This window comes from Episyrphus balteatus, chromosome 3 (assembly GCF_945859705.1).
Source record: "Episyrphus balteatus chromosome 3, idEpiBalt1.1, whole genome shotgun sequence".
Lineage (NCBI taxonomy): Eukaryota > Metazoa > Arthropoda > Insecta > Diptera > Syrphidae > Episyrphus > Episyrphus balteatus.
Window position 1 is genome coordinate 10,946,115 of NC_079136.1, and position 20,807 is coordinate 10,966,921.

The window sequence follows — 20,807 nt, forward strand, 5'->3', positions numbered from 1 at the left end:
TGCATCTAGATTGGGGAAGGGTGCTCCGCGGTGCTGGTGCATGCGATGGGTAAGTTTTTGATTTATTTGTTAAGGATTGTTGCATGATTCATTTACGGTGACCATTTTGTATTTTTTTTTTTCTCATTGCTTTTCTAGTTTTTTTTTTTAAATAACTATGAGATAAAAAAAAAAGAAATTGGTATACACCAGTAAGTGGTTGTCAGCAAAGCAATTAATTTACGAAAACAATTGAATCAGGGATAGATCTGATTACGTGGAAACGGAAGCACGAAACGTAGGACATTATTTTTAATTCTTATTGGTCATTGGTTCCAATATTCGTATTCGTATAAAAAGTTTTTCAGATAAATGAACCAGCAATTACCAATCCCCACTTAATGTTTGTCCACTTTAAATGCCTTTTTATTTCATTTGCATGGTATCTGAGTGCACAATGCTTGAATATTATAAAAAAAAATCAAATTAAGCCCAGGATCTCAACCAGGAAAATGAATACAAAATTTCAGCACACGATAGCCTCTTTTAAACACAATCATGGTGTTATAACATCGGCACGGCATTTGAACTTGGGACCGTTTATGCATAGCATCATTTCCTATTTACCTGGGTTGTTCAGGTATTCATTGTAGCATTGAATGATCATAATCATACATAATTATTAGGGTGGGTCAAAAAAATTGAAATTCGTTTTTTCGATTTTGTACTCCTAAAAATCGATTGCTAGACACCTCTAGAATATACACACCAAATATGAACTTTTAATATTAATGGGAAGATCCTCCGCTTCGCAATTTTCCATTTTTACATCCAGCTTGTACATACGTAAAAAAATCGTTTTTTTATTAATTGACCTTTTTAGCAAATTTTTTTTACATGTTCTTGTAGAAAATTGAACGCTCTACAAAAAAGGCCTTATACACTTTTTTCAATTATCAAACCGTTTAGTAAATATTTGAGGTCCAAAAATCGAGAAAATCTTTCAAAATTGGTTTTTTGTTCTTAATTTTGTAACAAATTGAAAAATTATAATAATCAAACGCGCATGACATATTCTTGTAGGAAATAGATTGTTCCACAAATAAGGTCTTATTAACTTTTTTCATTAATCTAACCATTCTAAAGATATTCGAGGTCAAAGTTAAAAAAAAAATATAAAAACAATTTTTTCTTTTACCTACAAATTTTCCAATTCACTGAAACTTCATTATTTTCAAATTAATAAGATGTATTCTTGTAGGGGCTTAAACGTTCTACAAAAAATTCCTTAACATCAAATTGATTGCTTTAACAGTTTAGAAAATATTCGTATCACTTTTTGGACCAAAAACAACGGTACTTGTCATTATACCGATTTTAGTAAAATTGAAATTGCTCAAAAACGGCTCCAACGATTTTGTTTAAAATGTAAGTTTTAAGACAAGGGATATCTTCTAATGAAAAAAATTTTGTTCGAAAATCATTATTAACGGTACCTGTCATAGAACCGGTTTTTTTTAAATCCGATCCGAACAAAACATTTTGTGAAGAAGCATTTACATAATTTTAATATAAGCCACAAATAAAATTACGAAAAAAACAATTTTTGGATTTTTAAAAAAAATTTGAAAATTTTTTTTTTCAAAAATCAAATTTTCGAAACGGGATATTGAATTTTTTTGAAATTTTGTTTTTAGGTATTGATTAGTGATTTCTACAAAATGGCATACCAATTTTATTTTAAAACTTTTTTCCAAAAAAATATTTATAAAAAATTAGTTTTTTTAAAAAACGGCTCTAACGAATTTGAAAATTTTTTTTTCTAAAAATGCACCTAAATATATCAAATAAAACTGCATACTTGTTTTGGAGAGCAATTTGATTCCAGATTTTTTTTTATTTTTTTTTTTTAAACCGATTTTTATATTTTTTTTTTCAATATTTTTTGTTTTGTTTTTATATACATACCTACATTTCCCAAATTTCTATATAAAAAGTCTTAAAAATTTAAGCAACAGTCGTGCATTTTATTTAGAAGCGGCTTAGACAGTGTTGATGAATATGGCACATTAACTTTTATATTCCCTTTAAAACTTTAAAAGTTGGTTCGTCTGCTCTAACACAAAAACGTAAAGCGCGAGATAAGATAAAAAAGTTTGAAAAGATGAAAAGGAAGATTTTGTACCATGTGAGTCTCGGGTAAACAATTTTTGATACTCATTTTGACGTTTCCTATTGCTCTTGTTAACTTTCTGGCTGTAAAAAAACTAGAGCGTGTAGGTTGAGTCGAAACAAGATTTTAAGGGTGTTAATTTCCAAAAAAATTAATTAAAAACGGTACGACTCTTATTTCATAACTGGCCTGGATATATTTTGAAAAGCATGTACCAGGTGAAAAAAAAAATCAGAAAGCATGGCCACCTCAAGTATGAATTTTTAAATTCAATAACAAATAATTATATAAAAAAAAAACACTAAATTAAGTTTTTTTAATTTTTTTATTCAGATTTTTATATAATGCAACAGTTTTTATTTAATCAACCTGCCCACATCGATCGATCGGTCGGTGGCGACTGCTAACGCCCACGAACGACAACAGTTTAGTGGTGCAATTGATACGGTAGGTATAAAAAAATTTAGACATTAAATTGAAAAAAAAAAGAAACAAATTAAATAAATAAAAAAATATATGCAATAATGTGGGTTGATGTGGCAAAATTTAATTAACAGATTTTTTTGTTGTCTGTCGAATCATTTAAGTTATTATTTAGATGTTGAAAGTTAGCTATGCATAAGTATTTTTTTTTTATTTTTTTTTTTTTGATATTTTTTATTATTTTTTTTTTATGTTTGAGTAATAAATTAATATCAATTTAATTGCAACAATTATGTGTGGTTGAAAAGGTGGTAAATTAAATGATTCGTAATTTTCCGATAAATTTAATTCAGATTATTAATAATCAATACTTATGTATATTGATAAAGGTTTTAATTGTGTTTTCACCTTTGTAATTATGGTTAATGATGATGTAACCTAGCAACCAACCATCAATGAAGAATAATGTGTAAGTGTGCGTGTGTGTTGATAAAGGATTCGCACTTTTTTATTGCGTTTATTTTAATTATCTTTTTTTTTAATGTTGAGTTGTGTTAATTGAAGAACCAATAATTTGGAGATTTATGAGATTTTCTTTCATATATGCATATTAAATTATTATAAATGGTAATTGTTTGAATGTGAAATCCAAAAAAAAAAAAAGTACAAAGTGTTAATATTATTCATTTATTTTATAGATAAATGTTTTATTAATATGAGGAAAAATTATTGCATTCGACACTTATATTTATAAATTATATATTTTGAAAACACTTTTAGTACAGGTAAAATAGGCATTTATAAAAAAAAAATTGTTCCACTCATGAAACTTGGCAAAAAGTTTGCTTTTGGGCTAAGAACCAAGTACAAAAAAAGTCTATAAAATAAAGTTGGGTGGAAGTTTGTTTTTTCGCGGACAAGAAAGAGGGGGTGAAAGTAAAAATATACTGAAAAAAATTGTTTGTTGAATATCATCATATGACACATGTTTTCAAGGTATTTTTTGATGCTGAATCTAATGACATAAAAATAAAGTCAATACGATTGCTCTAAGAAAAGTTATTTCCGATTAAAAACCAGGGTGCTTGTTTTTTGACCTCAACAGGTAAAATATAACCGAAACCCATGTGAAAAACATGCTACACTGACAAAATTTGGGATGAAGGTTTTAAATAAAGCAAAGACAAAGGATTCATAAAGTTTTTAAAAATATTTTGGGTGAAAGGTTGTTTTTTTGATAGGTTAAGTTGTGTGTGAGAAAGCTAACTTATATTTTATTAATTTTTTAAAACTTGGTGAAATAGTTTTGGTTGGTATAAGAATTAAGAATCAATAAAAAGTAAAAAATTATTTTGAGTGAAAGGGTGTTTTTTTTTGTTAAGAAATGATGAAATTCGGAATTAGTACCACAAAAACTGGGAAACAATTGTTACACCAATGAAAATTGGTAAAAATGTTTCATTTATAACAGAAAGCAAGAACTCAAAAAGTCTATAAAAATATTTTAGGTTAAAGGGTGTTTTTTTGGGAAATAGGGAAATTCATTAAATATGTTCTCTTTCCCATAGGAACTACGAATAATGTAAGTCTATAAATATTTTTTATGTGAAAGGGTGTTTTTTTAGAAGTAAAGAAAATATGGGTAATATGAGTAATACTAGTGGTACCCTATTGAAATTTAGCAATTATGTTACTTTTAAGATAAGAAATAAAAATCTTAAGTGTCTATAAAAATATCATGGTTAACAGGGTGTTTTTTTGAGTGAAAACAAAAATGATGGGTCACCCTAATGAAATTTGGTAAAAACATTGATTTTGGGAAAGAAAGCAAGAATAAAGAGTTTTCATAAAAAAAATTTTGGTGAAAGGGTGTTTTTTTTTCGAAGAGACAGTAAAATCTGTAATTGGTCCTAAAAAGCCAATGATTCGTGTAAAACGTGTAACAACTTATTTACAAATATTTAATTTGTCATCAAAACCATAAATAAAATAAATCATTGGCTTTTTGGGACCAATTACAGATTTGACTGTGTCTTCGAAAAAAAACACCCTTTGACCCAACTTTTTTTTATAGACTTTTTTTGTACTTGGTTCTTATCCCAAAAGAAAACTTTTTGCTAAGTTTCATGAGTGGAACAATTTTTTTTTTTTTTATTTCTTGATTTTATGTACTATTTTAATTTTACTATTTGTTCTAATTGTATACACTCTTACAATCTGAAAAAATACTTAAATCAAATTAAAATTTTTAGTGATGTTAATGCATATCAAAAATACTGTTGTGAAAGTTTCAGGCAGAATTTAAATTTCGGACAATTTCGGATCATTTAGAAGTATGAGAATATAAGATATAAAATAAATATAAAAAATCATAGTCTGACATTAAGAATGTCTAAGTACTCGCATTAAAAAAGTTTCTTTACTGCACTTTACTACTAAATCATTTTTAAAACTCTAAGGACATTTTTCTGTTCTAAATTCAATGTAATGTCCACAAATATTTGAAATATAGATTTATATTTTTATTTATTGCAAACAATTTTGAGAGAAAAATAGGGAAAAGTTTTTTAATTATTTTTTATGCCTGAAGCTGTTTTGGACAATTTTATAGAAATTAATTAAGGATTCAATAATGTTTAGGTTGAACCTTTATTGTATATTTTTATATAGAATAAAATATTGCGTATACACCACATTGACTCATAAATCTAGAATTCATTCCCAAGATACAGAATAATGTAATATAGAGTGGAAAACCTTCACTTATAATGCTTTTTAAAATTTTTTTAATCGTATAGGTATCTTAATTCTTATGATTAACGAATTAAACAATGAAAACCATAAAACTGCGGTTCGAAATTCTGATTTAAAATTCTGCTTTTGCAAATTCTGGTAAAAAGTAGATATTTAAACAAAAAAGTTCAGTCTTTTCTGTTTTTTTTAGGTTTAGTTAATTCGTACCAAAAAATAAGTGAAGTTTTTAAACTAAACTTATTAATGCCAAAGTAACATTAAAGTATGGCAATAGAAAATTTTCATGAAGAAATATTAACAAATATAGCACCGATTATTCGGAGATGTTTCGGAAAAAAATAAAATTGCGGAGTTTCTTATAACTTGATTCTGGATCATCTATTATTTTCCCCAGGTAATCCTGGGAGACTTTTTTCTGAAGGGAAAAACGCTTATTTAGCGAAAAAAAAACCGGCTTACTTTTTATTGCAAAATTAAATTTACTTTCAAATTAAAAAAAAAAAAAATCTCCGAGGATAACAAAATTGCATTTAAATTGAAAAGGTTTTTGTTATTTACATACATATGTGATTTATCAAAAGCTTTATATATTTGAAACTATAGAAAAAATTAATAAGTCAAAAAGTTTTTCAATGCCAAGCCATTTTAACATTTTGGGACACGAAAGGCCAAAGTATCGCCACGAAAATTTTCGACGCGGCTGGGGAACTATGAGGTATAAGAGTGAAAGTGTTTAAAAGAAATTTAGGTTATTAAATCATAATATTTTTTGTTCTTTAAAGCTCATAATTTGTCTCTACTCTTTTCCATATTTTTGATGTTTTAGTATAATTGAATGTTATGGAGACAAAAATGTTTTTGTGGATTTCTGAACACAAATTTGCTAGTGGCAAATATATATTCTATTTTATTTTTTAGCAACTTAACGTTTTTTCAACTTGAATCTAAAAAATGTTTTGTATACAAAAAAAAAAAGAAAGTTCAGCTTTAAAAAATACCCTAAACACATGAATACTATTAACTCATTGCTCCGAAATAAAATTTAAGTTGTAAAATCTAATCTCTTTTGGTTCTTGGTTATCATACCCAACTTCAGCACTTTCACAAAATTTCACATGTTTTGGATTGTATTCACATGATGTTTCGAATCTATTTTATTTATTATAAGTCTTGCTGATTTTTACATAATAAGTTTAACTTTTAACTTAAAATGCATTTTTTGGTATTTTATTTACAACATAAGTTTTTACTTCAAAATGTCTTATAATCCCTTAAAAATGTTTTTCCTAACTTTAAAATAAAATTTTAAAGTAATATAACCTAAAAAGAAGAACCTTCATTATACATACGACCTACATTTGTGCCGTCTTATTTTCTAAAAGTCTAAAAGAAAAAATATAAAATCTCTACAAGTATAAAAAAAAAATACAAAAAAAACAAATCTTATTTTATTTCCTTGTCCTACTCACCTGCAATCAGTGTTGTTGTGACTTCCATTAGGTCATTCTGGCAATTTAAATCCAATGCTGTCGCGTAGTTATGATAAGCGAACTTGAAGCAAATCTCCACAAAGTTGAACTCCGTCCAAATCTCGCGGAAATCGAAAAAGTTGAATGCTTTCAACAGGACTTTCAGTGCATAAATAATGCCACACTGTGAGGTAGAATCATATAAAAAATGCAAGAAAAAAAAAAAAAAAAAAACAGGGTCAAATTGGATTCCAAACCAAAAACTACCAATAACAACTATGTTCTATATTGACTACGATCACTCGTCTCCTTCATGGTCGCATCGCACACACTTACCTGCAAGTTTCTATCATTCAACTCCATCAGTTTATTTGTGAGTCTGTACAAAACTTTGGCCAAAACTTCGCCATTTGCCAATCGCGCCGAGCGACTGTGTTCCGTGAGTAAATCACGGATTGGAATCGACATGCTTTGGAAGAAGCGATAGTCGTAGAAGTCCCACAACAAATTGAAATTGGTACGATAGAGCTCTATCGAAGAAGACGTAACCATTCCTCGTCCGGCTGTTGCTGTTGGTCCTGCTGCTGTTGTTGGTGCCGTGGTGGTGGATAGAGTCCTTTCAGCCATCTCCGTTGTTCGTCGTCGACTATAGTAGCCTGATATTTGAATAATAAAACGGCACAAGCAATCAGCGGTGTGCTCCCTGACGCGAGAATCATCGTCGCCAACAAGTTGCAAGAGTTCGTCCAGAAATGTATTCTGTGCCACAAAGAAGATTGATTATTATCATCGCGTAGGAAAAAAAAGGGAGAAGAATTTTTTTATATATAAAAAAAAAATATTTTTATTTTCTTGAATTTTCTTTCGTTCGTTTGGAGGGCATTGAAAAGGTATGAGAAAAAAAAAGTGAAAACAGATGGAATGGTTCCTAAACATAAAAAGCCATAAACCAACAAATTGAAACCACAGAAACTACATTGAATCAGCTATTAAGTTTGTTTTCGCTGGAAATGGAAACTCGGAAAAAGGGAGCAAAATTTGTTTACACGAGTGGAACCAATTTATTTTGCTGACTGATAAAGTCAAAGAAGAAGAGTTGGAGGTTTTTGTTCGTTTCGTTTTGGTTTTTCTTATGAAAAATTGATAGTGATAGGTATGCAATGACAGATAAGGCTATTTTTGGAAATTTGTCAAATACAAATACAAATATTATTGATGAAATGCGTACCTACAACAAAGTATTGATAGAATGGGGAAAGAAAGTAGGAATATTGAAAGGATTTGGTCAAATATTATAATTGAATTCTATGCATTAAAAGATCTAGTTTTTTTTTTAAGTTTTTAGAGGTAGAGATTTAATGGAGTTTTAGTCTACTTAGTTTACTACTACATTACTTTACTAATACAATATTATGATCACTTGTTCCTTCAAGTCTAAGGTATAAAAATATAAATGATTTCAATTTCTGTTGGTCGATAGAGAAAAGGTAATCAGACAACAACAATTCAGCTCAAAATATTAAACATTATTTGGTCAAACTTCTTAAAGTAACTACAAAGGAAGATGCTGGCCATAAAAGTCGAAATATAAAAAAACTGACTTTTGAAAATGTTGCTGTCCTGTAGTCCTTGATGTTACTAGTGTGCTCAATAACTAAAGGTACTAAGCTGTAATACAATAAAAATAGAAAAATATTTTTACGGTACCTAACCTACTGGAGAACCATTTTTATTTCTGAGGTTCTCGTAAATGAGAAAGACGATTTCAGTAACAAAAAAAAAATTAATAGGAAACAAATTACCATACACGGTGGGCAGGAAGCATCGATAGGTATCACAAAAATGTCGACAAAAACTACAAGTTGGGTTGTATTCGTTGATGATTATACGTCCAAAATCCGTTGGAATTGAAATCCTAGCTGCTCCCTTTCAAAAGTTATTCATATTTTTGTATTTCTAATCGGGACAATTTGGAATAAAAATCTTGGGGAAAGTACGATAACTTAGGCGACAAGAATTGATAACGATATTTTGTAGAGGAGTTTAATACAATAATTTTTTACTATGGGAGGGGGGGTCCATCTCGCCCCGTTTAGGCGGGAGGGGCAATTTTCTAAACTTATTTAAAAACAACGGCAACACTTACAGTTATGAATGATACCTTTTTCAAAAGCCAGAATTGTACACTTGATTCTTATTTTTAAATCAAATTATTGCAATTAATTGTTCTCGAAATAATCAACTTCAAAGTCAAACTTTGGGAAAAAAGTTGAAAAAAAACACGTTAAATACAATTTTTACCAAGATTGTAAATTTAAATATGAAATAAATCAATAAAATAAATAAATTGAAAAAGGTATCATTCATAACTGTAAGTGTTGCCGTTGTTTTTAAATAATTTTTTTTTTTTTGTATTAAAAGTGATATTTTAGAAAATTGCCCCTCCCGCCTAAACGGGGCGAGATGGACCCCCCCTCCCATAGTAAAAAATTATTGCATTAAACTCCTTTACAAAATACAGTTATCAATTCTTGTCGCCTAAGTTATCGTACTCTCCCCAAGATTTTCATTCCAAATTGTCCCGATTAGAAATACAAAAATATGAATAACTTTTGAAAAGGAGCAGCTAGGATTTCAATTCCAACGGATTTTGGACGTATAATCATCAACGAATACAACCCAACTTGCAGTTTTTGTCGACATTTTTGTGATACCTATCGATGCTTCCTGCCCAACGTGTAGTAAAATTTTCAAAAAAATTTTTAATTTTTTTCAAATTTATAAAAAATTGACTTTTTTTTTAATTTTTCGCTTGTGAAAAAATACCGAATTTGGTATTTCCATTGTAACGGGTGTGACATAGTTACTTCATTTTTTTTTTCTTCTGGATTGTGAACTAATCACTAAATAAGGTATTTAAAAGATGTAATAAGTAGGTGTGACGTAAGAAAATCGATTCAGTCTGCTTCGGTGACTTTTATAAGCCATGTTGTAGATTTTTGAATGGATATCATTCAATACGAAAGCAGATGATGATGATGATGAATGAAGAATGAAGAATGAAGAAAAATCAATATCTTCAAATTTAAAAAAAATTAACACTACTTACAAAATGAATATATAATAACACTGGTCGGCAACGAAAATAGAGCTTAAACCAAGCCATACTTTTCGAAAGGATTTTTGTGTGCTGATTCCGAATCCGAAGTCAAAATTTTTCTGGCACGTCACGTTTTCGAAATATTTGAATATTAATAGGTCAAAAACGCATTTTTTGGTACTTTTGGCGTTGAATTTCATCACCGTTAAATTTCTTTTTGCAAAACTACTTATGCAATCTCCAAAAGCCATATTTTGTTATCTTAAATATTTTTTTTTTTTTTCAAAACTATTTTCCAAAATATATTTGCTATAGTGAACTTCTGGTTTTTTGAAGCAGATTTGAAGTAAATTCCAGTTTTGGATTCCTGATTTGTATAAAAAAGGCAAAATATAACGGAAAATTATATATTTAAGATCAAAAGTAAAAAAAAAAACATTTCATTCAAGATTAGTTTTTGGAACTTTATAGCGAAAATAGTGATGAGCAGAGCTCAAAAACTAGACGTGATGGAATAAATCTGTTAACAGCTTTGAATTCAGCACACTCAAGTTAATTAAAATCACCTTACAGAGTTCTTGCTCCAGACTTTTTTTTTTGTTTTTTGCCGACCAGTGTAATTAGAGTCAGAATTTGCATTGGTATAAGTACCTACATCAGAATAATTGACTCGAGATTTTTTCGACCAAATTATTTCAATTTTCGGTTAAAAATGCCCGTCCACCGGCAATACCTACAGTTTATCTATTTTAAAGTTTTTTTTTTAATTGAAAGCCAATTAACCATGCCGATTCTGTAAAGGAAGACCGATGCGTCAAATACGGTGGTTCTGATTTCTAGCACAGTTGTGTATAACTACGGTTGCCAAGCCGTCTTTTAATAGGGTAAATAGGGGTAAAACAAAATTGCAAAAAATTGGCTATTTTCTAAACACGACAATGTAAAGAGTTGAATTTTTTTTAATCGATAGATAAATTTATTACAAGACTGACAATGGTATTGAAAAAAAATTCTAAAAAATTCCAAAACCAAGTTATAAATGGTTTTCTAAAACTAAAATATAAAGTAGACCTTTGACGAATAAGTGATTATAGGCAGGGGACATTTTTTTGACAATTTTAAAAACGTAATTCGAAAAAAAATTAGGGGTCTAATACGGATTTTTTTTTAAGTCTCTGCGTTTCGAAATATGAATTTTTGAAAAACATCTACTTGTTTTGGGGTATTTTTTGGTGAGTTTTTATTTTTTTAAATTTTTCGTAGCGTTCAAAAAATCTCAAACTTATAGACAATGTAGTCTATGACTGTGCGCATACATGTGCAAAAAATTGGTATTTTAAAATGATTTTTGACTGAATAACCCGTTTTTAACTGTTTTTTATTTAAATCTTTTGATAAATAAATGAAAGTTATATTGTAGATAGATAACAGGACTATATTTGTGCAAAATTTCAATCAATTTGGTAAACACAATTTTGAGATAACGGTAAAATAAAGTTCTATTTTTTAACAGATTATATCTTTTGATCCAGAGCAAATAAAAATTTAATTTAACATCATTGAGTATCCTGATGATATTACCTTTCATTTCATATATCACACATAACTTTACATTCAGTACAAGCTAAACAATGTTAAATTAAAAAACTTGCAAAATACCTCAAAACACCTGTGGAGATCTGTTGATCATGAACAGCCACCACTGTGGGAAGTACCGTAATCTTAGTTTGGAATTTCGACATGGTTGGCTTTAAAAAATTTTAAATTTTTTTCTAGGCATCGCAGAAATAAGATTGAAACGTCATTTGAAAGGTTAAGTAATGAGCTTTCGCATGATATACAATTTTTTATAGGTTGTCATTGAAAAAATTGATTCAATACCGTGAGAAGATAAAGTTATATGTTTTTTTGCCTTTTTTGATGAAAATTGATCGAGTTCAAAAAATTCTAGCTCTTTTTGTAGATGACTAATAGACATGATTTATATATATATTTTGAGCTGAAACAATAAGCTTTCAGGTGGTATACAATTTATTATAGGTTGTTTTATCAAAAATATGAGTTTTTGTGTGAAGTGATTTTTTCACTTTTTTCATAAGAAATTATTGTTTTCAATAAATTATTTTAATACTTTTTGCACGTTACAAAAATTTAAAAATGGTTTTATTCTTTAGAAGAAATATTTGGCTTTTTAATGGTATATTTTTTTTGTAAGCTTTTAAAATAAAAAAATTAATATAATGAGAAAAGAAAAAAGGTAATTTTTTTTAGCTTTTTCTTGTAAATTATGATTGTTTGAAATAAAAAAAACGCTTCAATTGACTCATTTTAAACAAAAGCACACAACCTGTTCTCTTACGACGTTATCACGTAAAATCATCGTCCGTAAACCGGCTTTACAGACAACCTCTTTTTTTTTACTGGAGTCTAAAATTATTCTTATGGGGCAATTTTTTTCAAGAATGTTTATATCTTCAAGAGGTAAAATTTTTTGAATGCTATTTGTGTACTGCCTCTTATGAAGACTAAAATTTTTCGACGGTAATTTTTGATGTTCCATTATGCCTTAGAGTGAACAAAAGCACAGGGTGGCAATCCTTTGAGCTGTTGAAATTAAGTAAAATTTGGAACAGCAGCTAATTTCCAGATAGATAATTACCAGAATATGAATGAACCGAAACTTCAAATTCTTACCCTATTGTGTTCTAAATCTAAACGCACGTGCTACTCAATAGGCTTTTCGAATTTCCATCTTAGACAACAGCTTTTACAATTATTCTTCTTTGATTTTTCTACGTAGGTACACAAATAAAACATACAGAAAAAAAAATTATTTTAAAACGTTTATTTTGATTTCCTTCCTTGTAAACCTACTACAGACCTATTCGATAAGCCTTCTGGAAAAATTTACTTAACAATTCGACCGAGTGGCTTTTCAATTGTGGATCAATTTCATTTATCTCAAAAAAAAAAAACAATTGATTTCATCAGTTTATATTGAATGAGGTATTGGATATACTATACTCTTACTGTGCGTCTGCTATACCTTCAAAAACCAAACAAAACAGGACATTTAAAAAAAATTAAAAAAAAAAAAAGAATAAAATTCGAAACCAACCAACTCTCTCTCAGATCAAAGGGGTAAATAAATAAATATATAAATCCAACTTTATTCAACCAACAAACCGACCACTTCTCTCCACATGGCAAGGATAAACGTAGGTACCTACTTTCAATCAATTTAAAATAAATTTGAAAAATCACAAAAATCCTTTCCCATTGATGATATGGTCCTACCTCTTCTATGGCCGTATATGCGGATGGCTCCCTCAACATAATAAGAGGCTGAAACTTTATACAAACCCAAGAAAAAAAAACTGAAAAAAAAGGACCAACGCAAAAAAAAACTCACCTCATAAGTACTTGCAATATCATTTCCGTAATATTCTCGAATTGCATCATAGTCCAGATTCGATATAACTTCAGCGTATTTATTCAGGACCAACCAATATTTATTGTGATAGCACAGGCGTAGTTTGCTCAATAGCAATTTCGGGGATATGATGAAAAAATCTCCATCAGCTACTTGTCGTTCTCGTCGTATTCGTGGTTGTTGATGGCTCTGATGTTGGTGGTCCTGGTTTTGGTCCTGATCGGCCGATGCAGATGCAGAATTTCGACGAATAGGACTGCCACTACAATTGACTTTTTCGTCGTTGTCATAGTCGTTGTTGGTTGCAGCAACTCCCGATTTTCCATTACTTTGGTTGTGGTCGACTTCAAAACATTTCAATAGATTCCCAATAAGTGTATCATCATCAGCATACAATAAGTGGTCGTCGAGGTTTTGGTTCAGACGATTCTGGTTTTGATTTTGATTGTGGTAGTCGCTGCCATTACTCACTCCAATGTCATAAGTTTCATCCGGTGAATGTTGGTGACTTTTAGTTGGACTGCTACAGCTTTTACTATTAAAGGCTGGCATTTTTTGAATGAAGGACGCAGTCAAATATTTGGACATGAGCAAAGGAAATATTTTATCAAGCGCATTCAGGGCATGTATGACCACTGTGTGAATATCGTCCTGCAGACCCTGTGAAATTCGCAGAGAGAAGAAGAAGATAAATATAAATTCAATAAGACATTTTAAGAATACATAGTATATGCAAACTAAATAAAAAAAAAAAAAAAAACATCAATGATAGTCAGTTAGTTAGAGAAGGAGAGGGTGGAAAGGGGCAAGGAGACTGACAACTTCACCAGGAGGAATCCAAACAAAACTTTTTTCTTTTCAATGCCCACTCCATTAAAGTTGAAACTATCTTTTTTTTTTTTCTTTTGAAAAATCGAACTTTTTAAATAAGAGCAGTGCTGTATTTTGTTTGTACTTCGCCCAACTAAAAAATTGCTTCCGATTCTGAAAACTAAATTGACATTTAAACCTAAAACGCTGGTAAATCCCTTGGGGCGCATAGTCAAGTCGTTATAAAAATGCAATTAATTAATTCTTTGAATTGTATGCCCAATCCTTAAAAAGGAGACCCCCAGAACTTCGGTAACTACAGAAGCATCAGATTGCTTATTTTTCTGACTTACTCTGATTATGTTTATGTCTGAAGTTCTTAGTTAACAATCTGATAGGCCTTATCAGTGTGGCTTCAAAAGTTCATCTATTTCAAGGCCGGGTATGACATTATTTACAAGGACAAGCTGTATAGACGCATGACGTTAGTTAAGCAATATTAAGCTTAAATTTTCTAGATTTGAAGATAAAAAAAAGTCCATTGAACAATCTTATTGGGTATCGTGAAACTAAATTTCTGAGCTTTTTTTACATATTTTTTTTTTAGAATCATTAAATTGTAAATGTATATTATACTAGCTTTCGCTTTTTTATTGGATTGAAAAAATTGTATTCAAAATAAAAAAGAATTTGCATTAACAAAAACATATTATTGCACGACTTGGTAGAAAGTACTTGATAAGCTTTTGCGAAAACAAAATGAGAGTACAAAATATTTAAAAAAAAATATTTTTTTTTTCAAAAAGGATTTTTTTTAATTTGAATTTATAAGATAAAAAGAAAGTATGTATTTTCAATAAATTTTGAACAAAATTGGTTATGTAAAGAAGTTTTTTTTTATTTTTCAATTTTCTCAAAAACTAAAAAGTATTAAAACATATGGACTTCAGTATTTGATAAGGAATCAATTGTGACACTTTATTTTATCAGCCATTTTTGGTATTGTAATTTGTAATCCACAATCTTGACAAAAATAGTATTTAATGTGTTTTTTAAATTTTTTTTCCCCAATTTTTTACTTTTAAATCGATTATTTCAAAAACAATTAATTGAAATAACTTTACTTCAAAATTACCTTTTGAAAAAGGTATCATTCATAACTGTAAGTGTTGCCATTGTTTTTTAATATTTTTTTGTATTATATTTAAAGTCATTTTTTAGAAAATTGCCATTCCCGCCTAAACAAAGGCAGATAGACCACCCCTCTTATAGAAAAAATGATCGTATTTAACTCCTCTACAAAATACCGTTATCGAATCTCGGCGCCCAAGATATAGTACCCTCCCCCATTTTTCCTTCACTTGTTTTGGTACGATCTTTTTTAAAAATTATTTTTTTTTATCAATTTAAGAAGAAAGAAAGAGCAATATAAAAGCACGGTTTTTATAGTAAATTTAATGAGGAATACGATAAAAATAATTTTAAAACATAGTTTTAAGGCTTTTTTCCCAGCATTTATGACTAATTTTGACTTCTAACGCCTGTGAATCAGTCAAAAATATTTTTTTTTTGAAAAAAGAAAAATTAAGGTAAGTAGGTCTATTGATACTCAATACTAGAAGAGCTTATTTTTTTTTTAATAACGGGGTGCGCGCAACCCCTAAACATCATCGAAAAACTCTGAAAAAATTAGGGTAGCATTATTTTGTGTCGAGAAAACAAGTTATCGGTATGAATAATAAAAAGATGATTTTTTTGGTCCACCTTATTAGGTACACAGCTAACATAGCTAGTAACATTATTTTTATATATTAATCCTTTTGGAATGGATTGGGGAAGAATTGCCAAGATAAGGAAGAGTCTGTGGCGATTCATGAAATTCATAAAATCCACTTAGTTTTAAAATCATTTTCAAATATTATTTTACTTTAAGAACAAATTTTATATTAATCACCTATTCTGTGCAAAGTTTGTTTATCGAATGTAAACAAACTTTTTAATATAAATAGTGCTTAAAAAATAAAAATAAATCAGTTCTATTTAAGAATTCAAAGAAGTAGTTTCCTTTCATCCGAAGCTACTACATTGGTGACCCCGACGTGATATGAAGACGCAAGCTCTCTCATCTTAGAAAGCAGCTGAGTTGGTCGTCTTCCATCGAGAGTAATGCCACTGAGAAGGGTCTGGAGTCTTTTCTGCTCAGATTCTTGAAACGCTGCTAGAAGTCGATTCTTCAGACCATTGTATTTTTCTGTAGCAGGAGGGCTGGTGACTACATCTCGAACTTCGGTCAGGACATCTGCTTCAAGGTTTCCAACCACTCAGACTACAAGAAGCGGTAGACATGTCCATATTCCAGACAGATATCGTTGTCACTAGAGGGCGAGTACTGTGGCGATTCATGAAATTCATAAAATCCACTTAGTTTTAAAATCATTTTCAAATATTATTTTACTTTAAGAACAAATTTTATATTAATCACCTATTCTGTGCAAAGTTTGTTTATCGAATGTAAACAAACTTTTTAATATAAATAGTGCTTAAAAAATAAAAATAAATCAGTTCTATTTAAGAATTCAAAGAAGTAGTTTCCTTTCATCCGAAGCTACTACAAGTCGATGAGAACTCGATGAGTACCTACTTAAAAAAAAAAAAAATTGTTTCAGGCGATTACCTAACTCTGTTAAATTTAAGGACGGTTCCGAGCTTAAATCAACTCTGAATCTTCAATTTTTGCCAACCTGGGAAATTGCATGGTCATAGTGAGGCAGAAGTTTTAAAAATTGTATTGGCACAATAGGTAAGTATGTAATAAAAGAAAAGCATGCTAATTTGTTATTTTAATATTTCAAAGAAAAAACTGTGTCACTTATTTTAAGTCTCTTATTTATAGTCAGCTATTACATGAAGCCTCAAATGGCTTGACTCTTTTTTCGAATTTTCTTTTGATAATTATGATTATAATCATTCTGTGAGGCGCGTACTATTACACGATGCCTCTTGAGTCAAAGACTCAAATTTGACATTTCTCTTTTGATTTAAGTATTGTTGTTGTTGTATTCCACCAAGAAGCAAAAAGAATGAAAGGGAATGTTGAAAAAAGAAAGAGTGGAAAAAGAAACGTCAAAAAAGAGTCTCAGAATTTTGGCCCACGACTCTCCACATAGTGGGGAAAATGCGGAAAAAACCCATATTTCAGAAGTACGATTTATTTTGATACTGCACGTGTTTCTAACAGTAAATTAGTTGAAGAATCAGAAAATGAAAACTGTTTTTCAAAAAAAAAATTTTGGGCCTGGAGATTATCGCTCAAAGTTGAAAAATAGTGAAAACTGATAAAAATACAAGTAGTTTAAAAATGATGCATTTACCGTATAATTTCAAGGTTTGAACCAACTTTTTTTGTAAATAGGCTTAAAATAAATTGACAAACAATATGGTACATTAGTTTAGCGAAAAAGAATTGAATACGATTTTTTTGACAAAAAACATTACATTTTAGTGACTTTTTATGTTCACATAAGGTTTTAACTAATTCCTCTGTTTGCCTCTGTTGGCGGATGGGTTTCGTTAGATAGTGTTAAATCTCAGCAATAGTTTTCAAAAAAAATCTCACCCGAAGACGTCCGTATTCGGTTTTTATAGCAATTTCAATCTGTCAAAAGTCATCCAAAAAAGCGAAAAAAAATCTTTCTTAATGTATTTTGGTATGCTGAATCTGAACGTTAAGTCCGTTTTGCAAAACAACCCAAAATTTTTGATAAGATTGCAAAAAAAAAATTTTAAACCCACAATTTTACAGTTTTACCCAATAAAGTCGCTGTTGGGATCAGGAGTTTCTGTTCATGAAACCTGCAATGCACATTTACCTATTAAAACAAATGTTTTTTTCACTTATCCACTTTTTGACTTTATTTAGGTATAACTATCGGAATCGGAATACAGTAAAACTGGTTATTTGAAGCCTCTCTTATCTTTTTTCCACTTGTCTCCAAAAAAAGATAGAATGATTTGATGGAATGTTCCGCTAATTGATGGAAAAGTTTGGGTTTGGTAGCCGTTTAAATTTTAGAACTAACCAAAAAAAAAAAGTTTTCAAAAAAGTTAAATTTTGAAAAAAAATGTCATACCTACCGTTTTTGGAAATTTTTCCTTTTTTGAAAATTTTAGATTTATTTTTTTTTTGATTTTTATAACATTTAAACGGTATTTATTAATAAAATGTTCTAATAAACTCAAAAGAATTTGATTTTGCTAGTAAAAAAGTGATTGGAAGTAAGTCATTTACAGCAGAAAAAACTTGTTTTCAGATTTTTTAATATAATTTTTTTCTGAGTGGACGTGGCAATGGGTGGTCATGGATGTAGGTTTGTCTTGCTATACCTTTCCTGCAAATTTCATGAAAATTGGTTCAGTATTTTAGTCTTAATTGAGTTTTTTCCGGTCTCCCATACAAGGTGCCCCACTGTGCTCCGGTCGGATAATTTTTTGTTTGATCTTCTTTCTCTTTTGCACTCATTAGTTTTGAAAAGAGGCGCGCCTCTTGAGGTTTCATGTAATAGCTGACATATTTGTTTGCAAGGTCAATTTACTTGTTTTTTATTATTTAAATTTTCAAATGAGCAATTTTGTACTATTATTAAAAACATAATGAAGGAAACGTTATAATACGCCTACTGACAAACACAACAAATAATAAAGTTTGATGGCGGACCTGTGTTATTGAAAAGAACAAATCCAACCGTATTGTAGCTCACTTTTTCTATTTATCGTTGCTCAAGAATGAATTTATAGCATCAGATACTATACCTATTGGCAAACAAGGTATTCACAAAACTATAGCGAGATAAACTCAAGAAAGTCAGTTTATTTTTCATTTCACATGTAAAAGTCAACGAGATCTTTTCTTTTCTTATTTGTTGTTTTTTTTTTTTTTTTTTATTTATTTTTCATATCTTCATAGGTAAGGTTAAGTTGCGTTGCTCCTTTTGTATAAGAGCTGTGCTTCTTTTCCTCAAAACCAGAGAGATAAGCGCAAAGCATTCCTTTCATACTCAACTCAATGTGTGTGTCTATATATACCTTGAATTCCCTTAGGGCTCTATATGTGGTATAATCTGCATGGCATACGTTGAAAGGAAAGAAAAGAATCTACAAACTTTAATGGCTCCAATGGCATCCCAGAGTTTCTCATATATACATACGAGTATGTTTGCCTTCTTATAACCATTTACCTATATAGAATATTGCACATAAGTAAAATGCTTCAGAATTTCTAGAAGCTGATTACTCTCCACCATCAGCAGCTATAGATACCACCCCTAAAGATATACACATGCATGATAGGGATTTTGTGTGAAAATATACAAAAGATGATACTGACTTAGCTGCTTTAAGTTCAATGGAATGCTGTGTGCAGTTTGTCATAAGCACTTTTTAACTATCGACTCGATTATGTAGAGCTTCTACTTCTTCGTCTACTTCTGCTTCTATTGAGCATCAACTTCAACTCTTCTGCACTAGAAAGGAATCTTCATCGTTCTATACCCAAACCCATATCATCGATGTCAAATTAACGACATCTTTTTGAAGCAATTAAATTTCATTTTAAAATCTTCTGTGTGTATTTTTGCATCAGAGGATCGAAAATTCTGGAAAACCCTTTTGTTGTCTTTTGTGAAAACTTTTCATATGCCGTTATACCGTGTGTCTAGTAGAGAGGTAGGCAAAAATCTTCTGAAAAAAAAAAAAAAACAAAGAAGAATCATTAAGAGTTCTGGTTTCCTGAGGCGAATATTTCTTTCGTTTATTTAGTTTAGTGATGCCTGATGCTGCTTCTGTTTTTTTTTGAAGAGTCACCTTTACTATGGCAACGACTTGTTGCTATTGACAATTTAAAAACTCATTCGCGATTCAGATTCAAACGCATTAATATTGCGCTACAACTGGGTTTCACAAGGAGATAAAATAAGGAACTTTAACTTGCTTTAAATCTTATTGTTGTTTGTTCTGAATGGATTGTTCTAAGGGATCTGTACTGTTTTCATGAAAAAAAAAAAATAAATAAAATAAAGATGAGGAAACAACAAGTACATTTACGATACAGACTATAGGGTGATAGATATACATGCATCTAACAAAAGAATTTTTTCAAAGGAAGTACCTAAGCAATTTCAACAAAAATTATTTTCACAAATACAACAAATTTTAAAGAAAGGAATGAAACCATGAATGCAATACAGATACATAATAGTTGCATAACAAATACTACAAGACTTCATCGGACAGCTCATTTTTGACTAAAAGTGGACATGTGCCGTTTTCCCCCTTCATTTTTCAATATTTTAGCAAATATTTATGATCAATTTTGTTTAAAAAAGCTTTTGACGAGATGTTATAGTTATATTTTACAAAATTATAAAAAAAACTAATTTTTTAAACAGGGTTGTAAAAATATGAATTGAAAAGTAATGCATTTGAAATTTAAAAAAAAAATATTTATTGAAATAAAAAAATTGCATTAAAAACAAATATTTATGTATGTATTTTGTATTGTATGTACGGCACCTGAAAATATTTGCGTAAACAAATTTTTTATGGAAAAAAAGTATATTGCATTAAAATGAAATTTAGTGCAAATAAATTTTTTTCATTGAAAACAAATTT

At 29.6% G+C, this 20,807-nt stretch overlaps 1 protein-coding gene across 3 annotated transcripts in view; it reads right to left on the reverse strand.

Annotated features, from left to right (window-relative positions):
* LOC129917148 (uncharacterized) overlaps positions 1-20,807 on the reverse strand; it is a 131,662-nt gene that overhangs the window by 82,323 nt on the left and 28,532 nt on the right. For all 3 annotated transcript variants that reach the window (XM_055997526.1, XM_055997525.1, XM_055997527.1), the window contains exons 7-9: positions 13,311-13,991; positions 7,135-7,557; positions 6,799-6,982 (exon numbers count right to left, since the gene is read on the reverse strand). In XM_055997526.1, coding sequence (XP_055853501.1) covers positions 6,799-6,982; positions 7,135-7,557; positions 13,311-13,991 — 1,288 coding nt within the window. The remainder of the gene's footprint in view (positions 1-6,798; positions 6,983-7,134; positions 7,558-13,310; positions 13,992-20,807) is intronic.